This window comes from Physeter macrocephalus, chromosome 19 (assembly GCF_002837175.3).
Source record: "Physeter macrocephalus isolate SW-GA chromosome 19, ASM283717v5, whole genome shotgun sequence".
NCBI classification, from domain to species: domain Eukaryota; kingdom Metazoa; phylum Chordata; class Mammalia; order Artiodactyla; family Physeteridae; genus Physeter; species Physeter macrocephalus.
In genome coordinates this window covers 70,935,540-70,953,791 of record NC_041232.1, presented here as the reverse complement: position 1 = coordinate 70,953,791, position 18,252 = coordinate 70,935,540, and the positions used below count along the sequence as shown (strand labels likewise).

The window sequence follows — 18,252 nt, the reverse complement described above, 5'->3', positions numbered from 1 at the left end:
GCGACATGTGGGATCCTCCCGGACCGGGGCACGAACCCGTGTCCCCTGCATCGGCAGGCAGACCCTCAACCACTGCGCCACCAGGGAAGCCCAGGAATCTATTTCTGACTGTGTAAGCAAGTATTTCTGTCAACGATAAAAATATTTACAAAAAAGAATACTATTTGAAGAGTAGAGGCTAAAGATGTAAAAAAAAAAAAAAAGAAAAAGAGTAGAGGCTAGAAAAGAATGCCAGCTATAAGTAGACATACAAAACCTAACTCCCCCACCTCCCCAACCGAGTGACTGAAATTAGAGGAGTCCATAAAAATAGGCAGGAATGCATCAAATGACTCAGTTGAAAAAAAAATGCCTATTCTGTGCTCAGCCATGGACCAGCAGCTGTGGGAGGCACAAGGATATGGCATCTCCCCTACAGAGCCACAGGGAAGGGATACAGGAGAGATCTAGAGAGGGGTGTAAGACCCCAGCTAAGAAGCTGCTATGCAGTTTGGAGCAGATGACTGCAACCAGAGTTGAACAAAGGGAGAAAAAAGAATGGGCTAGAGTTTGCTGGGAACGTTCAGAGATGGAGGACCTAAGGTGGTGGCCGGGGAGGATCTGGAGAGGGACAGATGAGATGAGGCATTTCGGGCAGCAGGAAGGGAGCGTGCAGGGACATCGATGTGGCGAAGAGGGCAATGTATAAGCAGGACAGCAAGAACTACCTGCTCGAGCAGGTTCCCTTGGCAGACTAGAGTCAACTGGTAACACCCTAGTCTAGTGTTTAGGGATCGTTTCACATCCCTCACCTTACTGGAGATACTAGTCTGAAACTTTGGATAGGAGATTTAACCCCACTTCAAGATTCCCTTTAAAACTCACATACCTGTAGTATCTTAGCTTAGGAGGAAAATGACATCAATGAGAACTCGATATCATGAAATGTGAAATACTATCTCCAAATGATGCACCAACACTGATGATTCTTTTTCGAATGCCATCCACTAACTTGGGGGAGTAAAATGGGCAGAAACAATGTCATATAAAGGTATTCATTAATTTATTCATGGATATTTACTGGCTGCCTATCACATGCTCTATCCAACCTTTGGTGTCATAGAACCTACAATCTGGGGCGGGGGGAGGACACTGACAGGTAAGCAGGTGATACCTATCTGTGTTCTATGTGAAATGGGGTAGGTAGTCCAGGGAGATCCCAATGTAGGAGACCAGAGAAAACTTCCTAGACCTTTAAGCCAAGATTTCGTTTAAAGATAAGGAACTTTAGGCCAAGATTTGGAGGTGAGGTTAGTTGAGTGAGGGAAAAAGTGTTGTAGGCTAAAGGAATGGCCTGGTGGGTTTGAGGAGCTAGCAGTACAGCATGTCTTGCACGCAAAGTAAATGGGTGGAGTGATGGGAGATGAGGCTGGAGGTGAGCAGGGGTTAGTCTATCCTGCTCAGGGATCTGTACCTTCACCAATGGTCAAAGGGAGCTAACAAAGAGTTTTAAACAACAGTGAACTGTGGTCAGATTTGGGTTCCAGAAAAATCACTGTGGCTTAAGGTTGGAAAATGGATGGGAAAAGGCAAGACTGGAGATAGGGAGACCAGTCAGGAGGCTGTTGAAATTGGTGATGCCTCCAACAAGGGCAGCAGTGGAGGGGGATGGAGACAGATATTTAGGAGGTATAATCCACATGGCTAGTATGGCTGACTTGGGGGAAAAGGAAAGAGTTTGAGTTGACTTCCTGGTTTTTGGCTTGAGAGTCTGTGTACAAGATGATATTACTGAAAGAGAGAGAGAATAAAAGAAGAGACTCGTTATTTGGTGGTGGTGGTGGGGGGGGCTGGGGGTTAAGAAAAATGAGTTCACTTTGAGATGGACTGAGTTTGAGGCCACCCAGGCAAAGATGTCCAGATGCAGAAGGAAATAGGGGACCTGGAACTCAGGAGAGATATCAGCGCGGGAGAGAGACCTAAAAGTCCTCAGCATAGCACGATGACAACCAAACAGATGCAGTCTTCTGGGGTGAGTATGATGAATGAATAAATAGAATGGCCTAGGCCTGAATGCTGAGCTAGGTGGAGAGAGCCCAGAAAGGAGACCGAGAAGCAACAGCCAGAATTCCAGAAAGGAAAATAAGAGAGTACAGTATTTCAGAAGCGTGGTCAGGAGTGTGTCACATGCCATGGAGGGGCCAAGTCAAGGTAAGCACTGAGGAACACCCATTGGCTTTAGCTACAAAGACCTCAACAGTGACATTGGTGAGAGCAGATTTAGCAAACAGGAGTGGCCAGAATGAGACAGCAAAGGGCTGGGACTGAAAGGGGAGGTGAAAAACAGATACTGAGTTATGGCAACTCTTTCTAGAAGTGAAGGGAGGGAAGAGCGCAAGTTGGAACAGGTGTCGGGGGAGCATTAAGAAAATATAGGAGAGTCTGGAGCACAAAAATACGGATGGGAAAATGCTAAGAAGAGGTTATAAACACAGGAAGGGATTAGGTCCTGAGAAGGTAGGAGAGGCAGGGGCCCAGAATGAGGTCAAAGAATTGGTTTTCAGCAGGAAGAGCGTCTCTTCCTTTTCAGAACAATAATTTTTTTTTAAAGGATGGGAAGGGTTAAACATCGAGAGTGACTGAAGAATTCACTCTCATGCCTTGAACATGAACTGATATAAACTCTGGTATATGTTAGGAGGCATCTGAATCCAAGACTTAAAAACAAAAAAACAAAAAAACCCTTTAGATTTGGAAACCTGTCGCTCTGTTTCAGAAGAACAAAAGGTTCTTTTAATCCACACTTTTTTTTTTTTTTTTTTAGTATCTGGAGTCAAAGAAGACTATTGGGGAGGTACTGTTTACACTGCAGTCTTGTCAAAATATCTTTTAAAAACCACATTGAGTTCACTAGAAAGGAAATGCATTTAGTATAAGGCCTTGCAGAGTGCACGGCCTTATTTTAATAAGATGCAGTGATGCATATAAAATAGACTTTAAAAAAAAGGCTTTGCTTACTGTCAAATCCACGTTTTACCGGAAAAGGTTTTGATAGTGTAACCCAGCAACTACTAGGAAATGCATGCCTGCAAATGCAAAGATCATAGGACTTGAAGAAACTGCTTTAATCAGTGTTTATCAAATAGATTTAAAACCAGTTCTTAGATCTAATTCAAATATGTTCCTGCTCATTTATAGAGCAAGAGTTTAGGTATTTAGACACAGAAAATGATTTTTTTCAACACTGAGAGTGAATGCTCTACCAGATTTGTTTTGTTTGGGGCTGCATTTTCTTCCTTTCATCCAAGAGCCACTTGGAATTTAAAGATGAATTGTCACAGGGAAGAAAATCTCATTTATCATGCCCTTGACTTTCTGTTTAAAGGGGATACACTCGTCTGTTCCTATGCTCCGCTCCCCGAGAACCACTTTAACAATAAATTAGGCTTGAACTAAAGTTTCTTGATGTAAAGCAAAAGTTTCACATTTTAATTAGCTTTGGGAAGTCAAGGGCCATTTTACTAGAAACCTAAAGAGATGGGAGTTGTGCTTAATCACAGACCAAAAGGACCCACCTGCCTCCTTTCTCTGTAATAAAAACACAAATAAAGCAGAGCTACTGATTGAAAACAGCCAGAGTCAGGGGTCAGTGCCTAATGTCAGCTCTCACCGTGGCCAGGGCCATGTGACTCCGTTGTGTGGCCTCGTGGAAGTGACACAACCCTTGGCCCACAGAAGCGGTGGAGAGGTTCCTCTTAAAGAGAGCCCCATCAAGGAAAACTCTCAAAAAATCAAACCCACTTTCTAGATTTATTGAAGGTAGCCTGGCAACATTACTGCTGATATAATGTGAGAATCTTGCTTCATATAATGAAAACCATGTTTGCAAAACTCACGTGGAGGCAGGGGTGGCGGGGGGAGGGGAAATCCGTTTTTGTATATTTGTGTGTAGGGCAGCCAGACCGTAAACCTTGAAAGGAAACCCTCGATCTGAAATACCGTGCTGAGCGTAGCAGTCAGCGCCTGCAGAAGCGAGGAACATGGAGAAAAACATTTCATTCTCTCCGCCCCCGACAGAGGTAATGTTCTTCCTCTTGGAAAGGAAAGGGTCCTTTAGCGTCTTTTGTCCTCTCACCGCCATCGCCTCCTCTCCCTTTATTATCGCTGACCTCCCACAGAGAAACGAAGCCACGGGGCCGAGGGAGGAAAATCGGAGGCCCTGTTGTGTCTGTGCTCCGACATCTAGAGAGCTGGAGCTACTGATCGGGGTCCTGCCCGGATTTAACCCGGTAGAGGACCCATCATCTCCCTTCTCTGGGGTGAGATGCAAACTTGCTCAGACCCCGGACTGGGCGCGCTGGCTGCCGGGGCCCTCCGTGGCGCTGTTCGTGGTGCTGAAGCCTGCATCGAGGCGTGGAGGCTGCAACCCACGCACAGACGACCGGCTGTCAGGGGCTCCGGGCCCAGATCCACGTGAGGCAAGTCTAGAAACAGCTGCCGCCCACAGAACTACAGCCAGCGCCACGGTTTGGCTCCAAGTGTAGCTCGCTGGCTTACTTCTTTGCAACTGCAAAATGGCTGGTTCACTTTTTCTCTTCCCAGGGGGTTTCACAGAGCCCACCTCTGGCTCACCGATCTGGCATATCTCTTTCCTGATGTCCTCCCTGCCCATACTAATTCTCTCACCCCCTCTCCTTCGTACAATACTTTGCCTTTGCAGAGCACCTTACAGTTGGTACAGCCCTCACTGGCACCATCAACTGAGCCGTTTCTCTTACACACATAACCATTCCTCTTCTCTCCCACAGATATTTTTTGCCTTCTCTGCCCCTCATCTCTCAAGCAGGAGACTATTACCTCAGTGTGCAGGGTGGGTGAAACACCTTTACCCATCACAGCAAAACCGCTGATTTCTCCTTGGCAACAAATTCGGAGACGCAGAGGTTAGAGTTCCAAAGGACCAGGAGAAAGTCCCCTAAGAAATTTCTAGGAAAATACGGGTACTGGTCAGAAGGGTGGGGAATGGAGACACAGACACTAGGAATAAAGTGAAGAAAAGAGCCTGGGCGCCTTAGAGGTGCAAGGCTTGTTGCAGTTAGAAGACTCCCGGCAGGTGGCACTCTAGCTCAAGGTGCTTTTGGTAGAAGCCTTGACTGTGCTCCTGGCTCCACCTCAAACTTCCTTTCTGCTAAACAACCCCCTAGCCAGGTTTGGAGGTCTGTCTTCCTCTTGATCCAAGCACTTTGCTAAAAAGGACCGTGTGCACCATTCTATTTACTGTAATACGCAATGATGAAGGGAACATAAATAAGAAAGAGAGGGTCAGTGGGGAGGATTTTTTTCTCATGTGTGATTGATGGTGCTCAAATCAAAACTGTGTAATCATCAATAACATGATTCAGCAACTGGGAAATGTAAACAAGTTGTGCAAGTGCTTGCTTTGGTCAAAGCCCTGGAGGGGCCCGTGGGGCTGGGCCAAGCTTGAAGAGGGCAATGCCAACAGGATGCCCTCCCTCCCACCAGGGCAGAGCTGGCTGTGCCTACAGCCTGACTGGCGTGACCTTTGCCTTTTGCAACACACATGCGGTTGGGCCCGCGTTAATGGCACTTTGCAGGGAGCTCCAATTGAGTCAACAAAAAATGCCTTGCCCTGTTCTAATGGAGCACATTATTCTGAGGCCTAAGCCTTCATCCAGGCCCCTGCAGCTGCTCTGCAGGTCAGTGCTACCAATAAAGCAATTAGCCAATGAGAAAACTCTTCTTCCCTGAGGGGGACTCGGGGGCTTCGTTGCAGTTGCTGTGCTTTGCTTTGGGTTTTTAAACAAGCAATCCAAGTTGATCTGAGCCTCTTACATCAGACTCCAGGATGAAGACACTGAAATTGTGTGTTTGCTGAGTGTGATATTTTAAGGAACTGGTCCCTTGTTCAACACAGACTGGAAAGCTCACTGCTTCCTGTTCAATTAACCTGAACCGCAGCTGAACTCTGCCCTTTGAACTCACTCAGCAGATAAATACATTAGCTCACCTAAGGAATCATTAATATTTTTCAATCACATAAAACAAACATGAATGTCTGAACACAACCCAAGAGATAGCCAATTAGGAATAGCGCATGGAACATGTTGAAAAAAAAAAATCACAAATGGATGTTATTTACAGAACAAAAAGGGTCAAGGAGGAAATAAAACGGATCATGCCAACAGTTCTGGAAACAAAGGGGACTTTCATTTTCATTTCTGCAAACACAAAAGGTACCGAGCAATATTTAGCAATTCCTGTTCCATCTACACTGCTCAATAAGAAAAAGTTGTACCCTACTCCTGGTCTGGTTTCTACCTACTTCCATCAGAACACACAACTCCAAGCCCTTCTCTTTGAAAGTGACTTCTGTGTTCATGCTCATAGAGTCCAAAATATTGCATTTCTGGGGACAATTTTATTCCCAATTTGCTACAAATGAACCAAAATAATTTTTGTGGAAGTATCACTGCCTTTAAGTGAACCAGTGTAAATGAACCAAGCTAGTGGCTTGATTGCAATAATTTTACAGCAGAAGATGATGTTCCTGTGATGTTGTTACTCTGGCATCTAAACAAATTTTGTTTTGGGGGGAGGGAAAGAGAGAGAAGAGAAAAGAGGAGATCGCTAAATGCATCTACTTTGTCCTTATCCCTGCATGTCATCTTAGAAGAACGAGAAAAACAGTCCCCAACCAAGTCATTACACATTTCACCTTGATTCAGTTTCACTTCCCACAATTCTGCCTCTTGACTCCTCCCCTCCTACCCGCTTTTCATTTTTGTTTGGTTTGGAGTGTGGGCTTAATGCCCAGCTATCCTAGATGAGAACACTTAAAGGAATATCACAAGCACAAAGGGTACATCTATTGAATGAGGGTCTTTAACTATGTGGTTTCCTTAAAGGGAAAGGTTGGATCAATAGGATCGATATGAAAGGTTTCCCTGGCCCTGCATAAAAGGGTAAGGGCTTCTCTTTTCACTGGTTTAACTTTACTCTCTGACAAATGCAAATCAATGGATCTGTGTTTACAACAGATTCCCTAACAGACCCAACCTGGGTAAAGCCCAGAGCCTCGCCCTGGGGGTGGGGAGTCCAAGCTTGCTCTAGGGCGATGCTCTAGGGCAGAGCTTAAGGCTCAAGGCCCTGGGGGTGGGGTGGGCTTGCTGCCCACTGGGATCATGCTGCTGCCGCCTGTGGTCTCTCCAAAGAGGACAGAAAAAAATGGAGCAATGGAGCTCCAGACTCTTCCAAAGATGCCTCAACCCAACATAAACATAAAGCCCAAATTCCTAGGATCTGGAGCCAGTCAACCTTGTTTCCTACCAGTATAGATCTGGGAGGTTGACTACACAGACGAAGCTGGAGTGGGATGCCTACAATTGGAGCAGCCCATGCATTTCAGCTCTAGAATTCTCCTTCTGTCCTTTCTTAGATGGTAACTGGCTCTCTTAGCTATTAAAAGGCAAACCACTGAAACCGTGGGTTCTTTCCCCCTTAATTTTACCTTTCCCTTTAAAAACGTGATGCTTTCCAGAGATTACATGACTTCAAGTCAATACCAGTTACAGAGAAATTATTTTTCTTCCTGCAGGAGAAAGTATATGTATATTTGATTACATGAGCCGAAGTCCAATGCTGATTAAATTACATTGGAGGTGTGCTTCCAACCCAAACAAAGTCTGCTTTCTACACAAGAGTAATGGATCTTCAAATGGCGAGAGAGGCGCCAAGGTGGAACGCAGAGCCTCCCTTCCCTCTGGGACAATTTGTGTCGGACAGTTTTTCACAACAATGTCCACAATGTCCACGTCTCCCCCAGTGAGACTAGCTCTGTCTGCACAGCCCACAGCCTGCCTCCACGCCTTGCCATGCCTCAGATGGGCTGAGTTACCCAGTCAACCTCCCCAGCTCCTCCTACCTGTCCCTATAAAAACCTGTGTACATTTCTCAGAGTCTTCACCTGGAGTGAGACTTGGAAATCAAAAATCAAGCTTTTCCCACAGGCACTGAAGTGCATTAGGGGGACAGACTGGGTGATGAAAGGGGGTGCTGATGGGCCCCCAGCCCACCTTGAGCAGGCTCTGTACCTGACAGTATAAATATACCTGTTGGGTTCCCTCATAATGGTCTCTCCCCACCAAGAAAAGTATCCCCTCAGAGGAAGCAATTTTCCCCAGGTCAGGAAAAACAAGGATCTCTGAGAGGGTCGGGGACAAGTATAATCCAGAATCTGTAGATGAAGTTTAAGGCCCAGTGTTCCTCGATATTCACCCTTTTCCCCAGGGCCCTTTATCCAGACAATTCTTTCTATGTATTCCCGCCTCATTTTCCTTTCTTTGGCAAAAGAGCCCAGAAACTAAATCTCTCTGCTCCTCTTCTGAGGTTTTCATCCCTCCAGGGATACCCCGACAGGATACCACTTTCCCTCAAGACAGTTTCTACCAACACCAGCCACCAGCAACAGTGCGGTGGTGTCCAGTACCTTCTTCCCTGAGAACTCTTCAACCCCCTTCCTCTGATCTTCCTTTAGAAACAGGTTCTAAAGCCCAGAAAATCAAGAGGCGACCCTGAAGTGAAATTTTGGTTTGAAGAAAGCTGGAGAGGCAGCCTCTTTCCCCCTCAGGGTTCAGGCCTGGAGCTCTAGAAGGTAAACCCTGCCCAGGGTCCCCTGTTACCTCTGGGCAGACACGTGTCTCTAGAGAGAAGTGGGGCCGCTCTCAGAGACACAGAGAATCTGGGGGGCTCAGTTTCCCCTCTGCCCCACCCTCACCATTCACCAGGAATCCAGCCCTGTTTGGGGATTCTAAGATGGGGCTGGAGGAGAGTCTAAGATTCCACCCTCCAAAAGCCCACTCGCCCCTCCCCGAACCTAAGAGCCCTTCACCAGGAGCTTGAGGGGAGGGGCCCGCTGTCTTCCTCACCAAAAGGAAACCTCGAGCCCGTTCTGGTTTCTGTATCTGATCACCTGACCTAGTTCACCGTAGGTCTTCAGAAGAGGGGTAGGGCTCGTTCTGACTAGGAATCAAGGAGCTGTATCAAAGCTCCTCTCCAAGAAAACCCGCTGGAAGGAAGATGACCCCTATCTCTGGGGAGGACAGAAAGAAATGACCGCTTTCCCTTTGCCACATGGCAAAGCAGAATAACTCAAGACTTGGTTTTTTTTTTTCTCTCTCCTTTCCTTCCTCCTTTTTCTCATTTCGTTCTTGGAGAAGGAAGGAAAACACTCCTTTTCGTCCAGGTTGAAATCTTCCCTTGAAGGAAAAGCTTAGTATTTCTAAAACTGGAGGATTTATAATTTCAAAAAATCCGAACAATTTAGTTCTTATCTCACCCCCACTACCGTCCCCAGCTCTTTCTTTCCTTCATCCACCTTAGTGTTCCTTCTGGAAGAATAAGCCATTTGGCAAAAAGAGCGGTTGGCAGGATGTGGAGGTCTTCCTGCCGGCGGGAAGGGACAGCTTTGAAGGTCTTTCTTTTCCCGTCAAGGCAGGTGTCTCAGAGAAAACCTCTCTCCTAGGGCCAGGCCTGAGTCCCCCGTCTCAGAGGGGAATATCTCTCCAGCTGGTGGGAAGGGGAGCTGGGGCGGGGCAGTTCCCCAGGCTGGTGTTTCTCACCAGCCCGGGCAAGAAGCAAGATTCTTCTCTGGTTGACCCAATTAGCCCAGAGCAGACCATTCTGAGGGATGAAGCCCAGGCCATTGTCACTGGGGCCTCGTTTAACTGTCCGTGTAATGCACCAGTTTAGAAAGTCTGCGAATGGGAACATTTCATGAGAATGTTCTTTCTTAATGAAAACAAGGATGGAGCGGATCCGCGGATCAGGAAGCTGCGAGGTTAGCAGGCAGCTTTAAAGACGTCGTTTCTATACGTCTGTGTCTCTGTCTCTGCTTTGCAAGGAAGTTCACCTGTACCAGTTTTTCTAGGGTCCCACATATATGCGTTAATACATGATATTTGTTTTTCTCTTTAGAGACATCGTTTCTAAAGCTCGGCTTGGACGTTCCCGCATATGGTGAGGAGACCAAATTTCCCGGATGGTTTCCGTGGAGGAAAGAAGTCGCCCCCGGCCCTGCTGGACCAGATGCGGGCCGCGCGGGGCAGAGGCGAAGGCACCCTAAGCACGAGAGGACTGGGAGGACTCGGGCGCCGTCCCGTGCGACGCCTTCGGTATACCAACCCCCCGCAGAGCCCGCGGCAGGGAGCGCAGAAAGCGGTGTTGCGCGCGCGCGGGGACTGGCGGGGAGGGCGGGCAGCCTGGCGACAGCAGGAAACCTCGAGTAGGAAGCGGCGGGCTGCGGCCGCGCGGGGTGAAGCAGCGGCCAGACCCGAGAACCCGCCTGGAGCTGGGGGAGCAGCGCGGCGGGAGCGCCGGGGAGCCAGGCCGCTGGCGAGCGCTCTGCTGGGAAGAGGGCGCCGTCGGGCTTACTGGAAACGCGCCGGATCAAGTTCCAGATCAATGAAATCTGGGTCCACACGTTAACGTTACCGTTGCCAGCATTAATGCTCTTTTAATCTTCTAAACATTATCAGCATCGATCTCCCTCCATATACACATTTGTTTGAGAAAGTGACATAACCACAGGGTGGAAAGCCTGGAATAAAAATAAATGCGCAGCCTCTCACATCGAGGGCGCCCGGTGACCCAGGATACTTCTCGCCCGCGGGTTCACTAACCTCCCTCGCGTCCCGCCGGCTCGGCCCAGCTCCCGCCCACCCTAATGCGAGTTGGGAAGGTGTTCTCGAGGCACCGGGGACTTGACCAAGCAAGGATGGTAGCGAGCTTTTCAATTATTAATCCGACCAGCCAGCAGGAGAAAACATCTTGTGTTCCGTACCGACGTGGGCTACATTCGGCCTCTCCGGCTCGGATCCCGAACTAAACCTTCGGGAGAGCCCGGCTGAGCCCGGCCGAGAGGCTGCCCAGAGGGAGGGGTGGGAGTCGGGGTGCGGGTCTCTGCGGATGAGGTCCCCGCCTTCGTCCCTAGGCTTAGGGTGGCTTGAGGACGTCCCCTGGCGCCAAAAGGAGCCGCGCACGCACGTGGTGCCCCTGGCAGGCGCCGAAGCGTTCTGCCCTGGCCACGCTACGTTGCCGCGGGCGTCAGGTGGCCCAGGCGACATCCCGTTGGGTTGGTTAAGGGCCCTCCGCTGCCTCAACAAGAGTTGGCTCCAGACTGGCCGCTGGGAGCTGCTGCCTGGGGAGGGCCAGGCGTCTGTTCGCCGCGGGGACGCGAGGCAGGCTCGGGGCGGGTCGCCCCGGGAGCCCGGCTCACAGAAGGCGGAAACCTCGGCAGGGTGTGTCGTCGGAGGGTCTCTGCTCTGTCTTCCAGAAGTTGGAGGAAACCACTGCCGCCACCGGGGCCTCGATCGTCCTCCGCGAGGCGCCCATCCACTTTCTTGCCTGGGTTCTCTCGGTCCCTCCTGGTTCGTGTGTGCTTAGTTCAGAGGCCTCTTGGGCTCAAAGCCAGTGAGGGTTTGTGCTTGAACACGCTGGAGTTTGTCCTCGCCGCCTCTTGACGGGTTAATAAAAACTGATCTGCGGGAGCCAGACCCGGGGACCGCGGAAGAGACCCAAGCCCGCATGGGTTGCAAAGTTTCGGCCCTCGCCACCCTTTATGAACGAGGTCGTGCACTTGGAGCCCATTGCTCTGAAATCTACTGTTGAGGCAATCTGAGTTCCCCCACCTTCTCCCTTGCCTTTTGAAATGCTGTCACGGGGCTGTGGATACACCGAGGCCGTCGGCGCTTCTGTTGTGACGGGGGTGTACTTCACCTAAGGGGTGAAGTTGCCGACACTGGCCCAAATCAGGCATTTTAACTCTGCGGTCCCTCAAACCCCTATTTGCTTACCTCTGGCGAGACCCGAAATGAGAAAGAGAACGGGAAATTAAAAGGGGAGAGAGAGAGGGGGGTGGGGGAGGGAGAGAGAGAGAGATTGAGAGAGAGAACTGGTCTCGATGAGATGGGGGGCTGGTCGGTCTCGGCGAGGTTCGGGCCTGGGAGTCAGGCAGAGCTGCCCTGTAGAGTCACTGGGATTGTTTAACCCCCAGAGCTCAACGGTGTGGGCCCTCGGCAGCGTCCTGGCGAGATTCCGATCCATACTCCTAGAGAAGAAGGCCTCAGCTTTTCTTCTCCATTTGCTCCTGTCCCCTAGCGCTCCAAGCACATAATACCAGTACCAGCTTCTGCATCAGGTCTGAAGAGACTGATCTACTGACCCCAAACTGAAAAGCTTCCTATGTAATAATAACCACGCAACACACTTGTAGTTGCTGATCAAATGGCCAGATAAAAAGGCTGAAGCTCTTGTCCCTTTTCAACTCTGGGTAATAAAACAGACTCACATTTGAATGCTTGAGCAAAGCGGGGTCCCTCGCAGGAAATTCCCAGTCGCTGAAGGAGGCTTTCAGACTCCCACTGAGGGGGCTTTCTTGCTCCTGCTCTGAAAATCCCCGATGCTGCCTGAGGCCAGCCACTGAGGAGTGGCCCCGGGACTCTCCCGTGGTGGGTGGTGGAACTGGGGTCCCCCAGGGACGCCACACTCTCCCCCATCCCAGCAATGCTGTTGCAAAAATGCTTGAGACCAGCTAGCCAGCAAAGCATTACTTTCCAAATCACTTTCAGACATACATTGGCAGAGGGCACGTGTTTTAAAAATCTCTGTCTTTTTCGGGACAGGCGTGAGGGGGCGGCAGCGCTCTGAGATCAGCCGGAGTAGAATAGCTGTCATCCTGCCTTTACCTTACCCTGGTCCCCCCTCCTCAAGGCCAGCTGCCAAGTTTCTTCTGGCTGCCTGTGCCCAAGAAGCCAGCCCTTGCTAAAACTCACCCGTGAGGGACTAAAGGCATTTTCAGGGGCCTAAGACAAAGGGGTACCACGCTGTTTGGAATTGTCAGTAAGCTTCCAGTTTTTCGCGAATACTCTCTATTCACTGCTTAATCTTTGCGAAGAACCAAGAGCAATCAAAGAAAATTGTAGGAGAGGATGAACAGTAAGCTAAATGAGGAAAAAGATAAAGTAGGTTTCTAAATCCATGCAGAACTATTTGGAGTCCACCGATGTGGGGAAGCCCCTGGCGGGGGGGGCTAGTTTCTTTACCTTTTCAGATCAACACTGCGGGGAGATTACTGACTGGAGATCCGAATCCTCCAACAGCGGGCAAAGGCGGAGGCTGTCAGTGGAAACGCCCCCTCCCCAAGCCTGGGCGAACACGCTGCCTGTCACACAGCCCCAGCCCTGTCCGGCGTAGGTACCGTGCACCCTACAAGCCAGGCTCAGCGGTGCGAGGAAAGCCCCGGGGAGCCGGAGAGGAAACCTGAGCTCACAGCTCCGGAAGCGCGTTGTGTGCGGCTTGGAACCGCGCGCTACCCACTACCCGCACCTATGTAAATCACTGCCACCACGAATTGTCCGCCAGATAATCCGACGATCGGGAGAGATAGCCTCAGTCCAAAAGAAGCTGCCCATCTCGGCCTGCAGTCGGGTACCGTGCGTCCTCCCCAGTGGGGCGCCTGGACACTTTGCCCCTCTTGGCCCGTGGCAGGGTCCTGGGGGCAGCGCAACTGCCACGCGCACCGCGCTGGGTCTGTGCGCACTAAAGCGCGCAACTGTGAGCGCAACTGTGTGCCAGTCGCAGCCACGGCTGCGCCTTTCTCTCTGGTTCCCGCCGCCCACACAGGAGGTTTCTGCGCTCCTAGAACAATAGAGGGCTGTACCTCGCGGCTCTGCCGCTAGAGGAGGCACAAAGAGCCAAGCCGGCTACAGAACAATGTAACCAATGCGTCGACCCGTCCTCTCCCGCCGGCCGCCAGCCCCCCACCCCGTCGCCGAGCTACGCGCACAATCAGCGTCCGCTTAATGCAAAGGCGGAGCCTGTAGCCCGCGGCCAAGATGCGTTAACTAACCTGCATCTTAATTTTTCTGCACCTCTTCCCGCGAGCTCCCAGTCTCTCCCGGAGGCCCCAAACCTTGGCAAATCCTGGCAGACGCTGGGAGCCGGGCAAGGGCGGCCGGCGAGTGAGGCAGGACGCTCTCTACTCTTAGTTGCTCTTCTCCCGTCCTGCCAGAGAGGTGGATGTGGCAGTCCCAACCTTCGTCCTTGAACCCTCCCCTAACTGTGGGCAGTGACAAGGGAGCTGGCCCCAGCCCGCTCTTTCGATCATAAAGTCCCCGTGCCAATGTCAAGGCCGGAAACGGGCTCGGGAAGCGCTGTTGTATCCTGGTCACCCGTTCTCCGCGTGGGCAAGGCTGTGACTCTTGTCAGTGACCAAACAAGTTTGCCTCCCGCTCCCCACCCACCCGCCCACCAACTGCCTCCATATAGGGAGACCAGGCAGCTTGGAAAACTGAAATGTATTGCCTAAGCAAGCTTGGAAATGTATTGTCTAAGCAAGAGTTCAAGTGCACAGGGTTTCCAATAAAGGCAATCCCCCTTTCCTGTGAGTCCTGGAAAGAGAGGGCCCCTAGCGGCCACGGCGCACCCCCATCGCGACTCCCACAACTGGGTACGGTCGGAAGGAGAGGGCAGAGTTGGCACGTTGACCAAAGTGCGAATAAAATGCAGGTGGGGGTCGGTCAGGAAGCCCGGGAGACAAGGAGGGAGGAAGGAAGAGAAGTAAGAGAAAGGGAGAACAGAAAGAAGAGGAGAAAGAGGAAACAGAAGAAGAAATAAAGTAGAGAAGAAATAGGAAGCGTGGAGAGGAGAGGAGGCGAGAACCCAGAGATGTGGCTAAGCGCCCTCACCCGGGGCCGCAGGCACCCCGGAGCCCTCTCCCAGCACCCTGGCTCCAGGAGACCCTCTGGGCTTACCTGCCAGGCGTAAGGCAGACATGCGCTGGAACTCGGGCTCCTGCAGCCACTTCCACATCCTGCGGAAGGTCTCCCTGCCAGATTTGAGTTTACTCCACGGCTTGGGGTTCCGGAGCAGGTCGGAGAGAGTCCCCTGAGACCGGCACAACACCCTCTGCGCAAAGATCGCCTGTGGGATGCTGTAGCGCTTCAGCTCGGCGGTGATGCGCTGGGCCACCTCTTTGGTGTTGATCTCCTCCAGCTGGCCTGATGTGGCCACCTGCGATCCCGAAGAGGACGAGGGTGGCCTCTCACGGCTAGGCGCCAGCACCGGCCCGTGGGACTGAGCGTGGCCCGGGTGGTGTAGGCCGTTGAGGTGCGACATCATGGCCGCGGGCGGGGTGCCCAGACCGCGGGTCAGCACGGCAGTGTGGTGCGCGTCGAAGTCGGGGCTGAGCATTTTGTCGTGGCCCGGGGGCCCGTAGCTGGGCAGGCTCTGCTGCGCGTTGTGGAGGCCGCCCAGCCCGTTGCCCAGCGGTGTGGCGGCCAGCGGGGACAGGCTCTGGCTCATGCCGGGCATCTCCTTGTAGGGGCTGTAGAGGTTGTTCATGGTCGGGAGCCCTCGCTCGTCGCGCATGAGGGTGAAGCTGCCGCTGACGTTGCCCGACAGGCGCTGGTGGTGGTGGTGGTGGTGGTGGTGGTGGTGGGGGTGCGGGTGCGGGTGCGGGTGCGGGTGGTGGAACTTGTCCGACACGGTGGAGATGGGCGGCAGCGGCTGGAGCGGCGTCAGCGTGGTGTAGGTGTTGCTCATGCCCATGCCGGGCGGGGACGAGTCGCAGGACATGCTCATGGCATGATGGAGCGGGATGGAGAGCTCGGGCCGGTAGTCGCCGCCGTCCAGGATCGAGGCCATGCTGGTGACCATGGCTGAGCGCGACGCCGCCGCTGCCGCCGCTGCCGCCGTGCCCAGCTCCTGGTGCGCCGTTGGCGGCGGCGGCGGGCCCCGCAGCGAGCCAGCGGCGCCGCGGCCCGCGTGGTGAGGGCTGGTGCTGGCCAGCAGCTCCTGCTCATGGCCCGGGCCCCCGCCGCCGCCCCCGCCGCCCCCGCCGCCGCCCCCGCCGCTGCCGCCGCCGGCCGGCCCGTGCAAAGTGCCCAGACTTTCCATTGTCAGCTCCGGGTTCATGGCGCAGCCTTCTAGGTCTTTGGTGAGGCATCGATAGGCGGTGTAGGCAGCCTTCATTCAGTCCATCGGGGCCCGGGGGCGGCGGGGGCGGCGGGGGCGGCCGGCGGGCTGGCAAGGCGCGCGTGGCGGAGCTCTGCCGCGGGAGCAAGGGAGGGCGCGAGAGTGCGTGAGCGTGTGGAGGGGGAGCGTGCGTGCGGGTGTGCGCCCCGGGTTGCGGGCGGGCGGGCGCGCCCGGGGTGGGGGTGGGGTGGGGTGGGGGCGGACGGGGCGTGTGTGCGGGAGACGGGAGGGGGCGGGGAAGGAGGGAGGGATCACCGAGTCCCGCCGCTCAGGGCGGCGCGCTGCCTAGCCATGTCCGAGCCCGCTCCGGTGCCGACGTCTTCTGTTTGGGTGAGCGGGAGCTGTCCAGAAGGGCTCTGCCGCTCGCCGGGGCAGCCAACCTACCTTCCCGGACCCGGGGCGGGGCAGTGCCCGATGGGCGCCGCGAGCAGCCACTGCGTGGCCGCGACTGCTCCGGGAGGCGGGCCTCCTGCGCACAGCTGCCAATGGCTGAGGAGGGGGCGGGGCGGCGCCTTTCAGGTTTGGCTGACGGTTCTGTGCCTTTTTTTTTTTTTTTTTTTTTTTCCTCCTTTGCCACTGGAATCAAACGTCAAGGAGAGGAAGAGAGGGAGGGGAAGAGAGAGGAGAGAGAGCGAGTGAGGGCGAGAAATTACGTTAAAGATGCCGCTCTGTGTCTCTCCGGAGCTGCTGCGACCTGGGCTAAAGGGCTTTGCTTCAGTTCCCCTTGCTTCACCCCAAAGCTTTTATCGAGGCAAGCCAGGAGGGAAAGACTCCAGCTACGTGCTGGTGTAAAAACAATCCCACGTCTCCTAACAAGCCACTTCCCAAGCGTCCCTAGCTGGGAGCCAGTAGTTTAGCCTTTTAAAATGCGGGCGCTAATGTATTCTAATGTAGGGTAAATTCCCGAGACTGGGGAGTGCGGAATCTACGGGGCGAAGGAACTCCAGCGCCCTCGCTGCCTGCGAGCTGTGGCCGGCGGACGCAAGCCCACCCGCGGCGCGGGCCGCAGTAATGCCTGCAAAGTTAACACAATAACATCATTTAATTACCCGGCGAGCCCATAAATCTCTCAGTTATGAGCCTTCAGAAGGGCCCTTGCTAGATTGCAAAACAAAACTAGAACACCAGGAGCTACGGTTTCAAGGTGACCAAATGCTTGCTGCGCGAGCGAGTTGGAAAGGAGTGGTGGGAGGGGGCGGGGACTGGTGGGGGTTAGTGTACAGCAGGGTTGTTGCCGATGCCTTAGTTAGCAAACTTCTCCTGGGGGTAGGGAGTATGTAAACGTCCGGGACGTTACTCGCGGATCTTTCCCCTAACACACACACACACACACACACACACACGTCTCTCGAATCCCGGGAGAGGAACGCCCTGGGTTACGGCTGTGGACAGATGACATGGAGCCCATATCTGTATATCCAAACCTTGTTTCTGAAAAGAGCAGAGCCCTGGTGAGTTCTAGAACGCTCGCAAGCCGCAGCTTTGAAAAGTGTACCTTCATCTACCCAGGATTGCCGTTGTTTAGTAACCCCTGGTCGGCGACTGGGAGTGGAGCGGGGGTGTAGAGAGAAGGTGGAGATTTCTGCGGCCCGGGTTGGGGTAGTTGAAGGCAGAGAGCCGCTCGGCATTGAAAACCTTACAAGAAACAGATTCTTCCGAAGCAGGTTGCGTTCTGTTTGCCTGCGAAGATTCAAGCTAGCTGAGGTTGCGCAGATGTTGCCTTTGTTTAAAGAGACAGTAATTAAGGACAGGGTGGACATAAGTTGGAGAAGCGTGACCTATTTTCTTTTGATCAGCTGTCAAAAGAAGAGCAGGGGGTCTCCTTAAGACAGCCCCCTCCAACAACTTCCAGCTGTTCGAGAAAACTTGATAAGAAAACAAGGACACAGTCTGGAATACTGTATATGCCTCCCTGGCGCTAGAGAAAGGTTTTATTCATTTGGAAAACAGTTCTTAGTCTTGGTGACCTTTTACAGCTGCCCTCCTCTCTCTTCTAGCTACAGAGAAAAAAAATCCACCTCCTCCCACATCATGCTGTCACATGAACGTACAGTGACACTATTTCTAGATCAACTTTATTGAGTTCTGGCTAATACCTTGCCAATTATTCTTTCAAATAGCCTCTTCTTGTGAGAGCAAAGCCTGGGTAAGAAAGTGGATGATCCCCTGCTTTGCTAGACATACTTTTCTAGATGCTCACATCTTTTAATGTCACAGTACTAG

At 52.6% G+C, this 18,252-nt stretch overlaps 1 protein-coding gene across 1 annotated transcript in view; it reads right to left on the bottom strand.

Annotated features, from left to right (window-relative positions):
• The window catches only part of ONECUT2 (one cut homeobox 2), a 40,366-nt gene extending 24,340 nt beyond the window's left edge, over positions 1-16,026 (bottom strand). Inside the window, exon 1 of the mRNA XM_007101457.2 lies at positions 14,808-16,026. Within this exon, the coding sequence (XP_007101519.2) occupies positions 14,808-16,026 (1,219 nt within the window). The remainder of the gene's footprint in view (positions 1-14,807) is intronic.
• Positions 16,027-18,252: the final 2,226 nt, after the last annotated feature.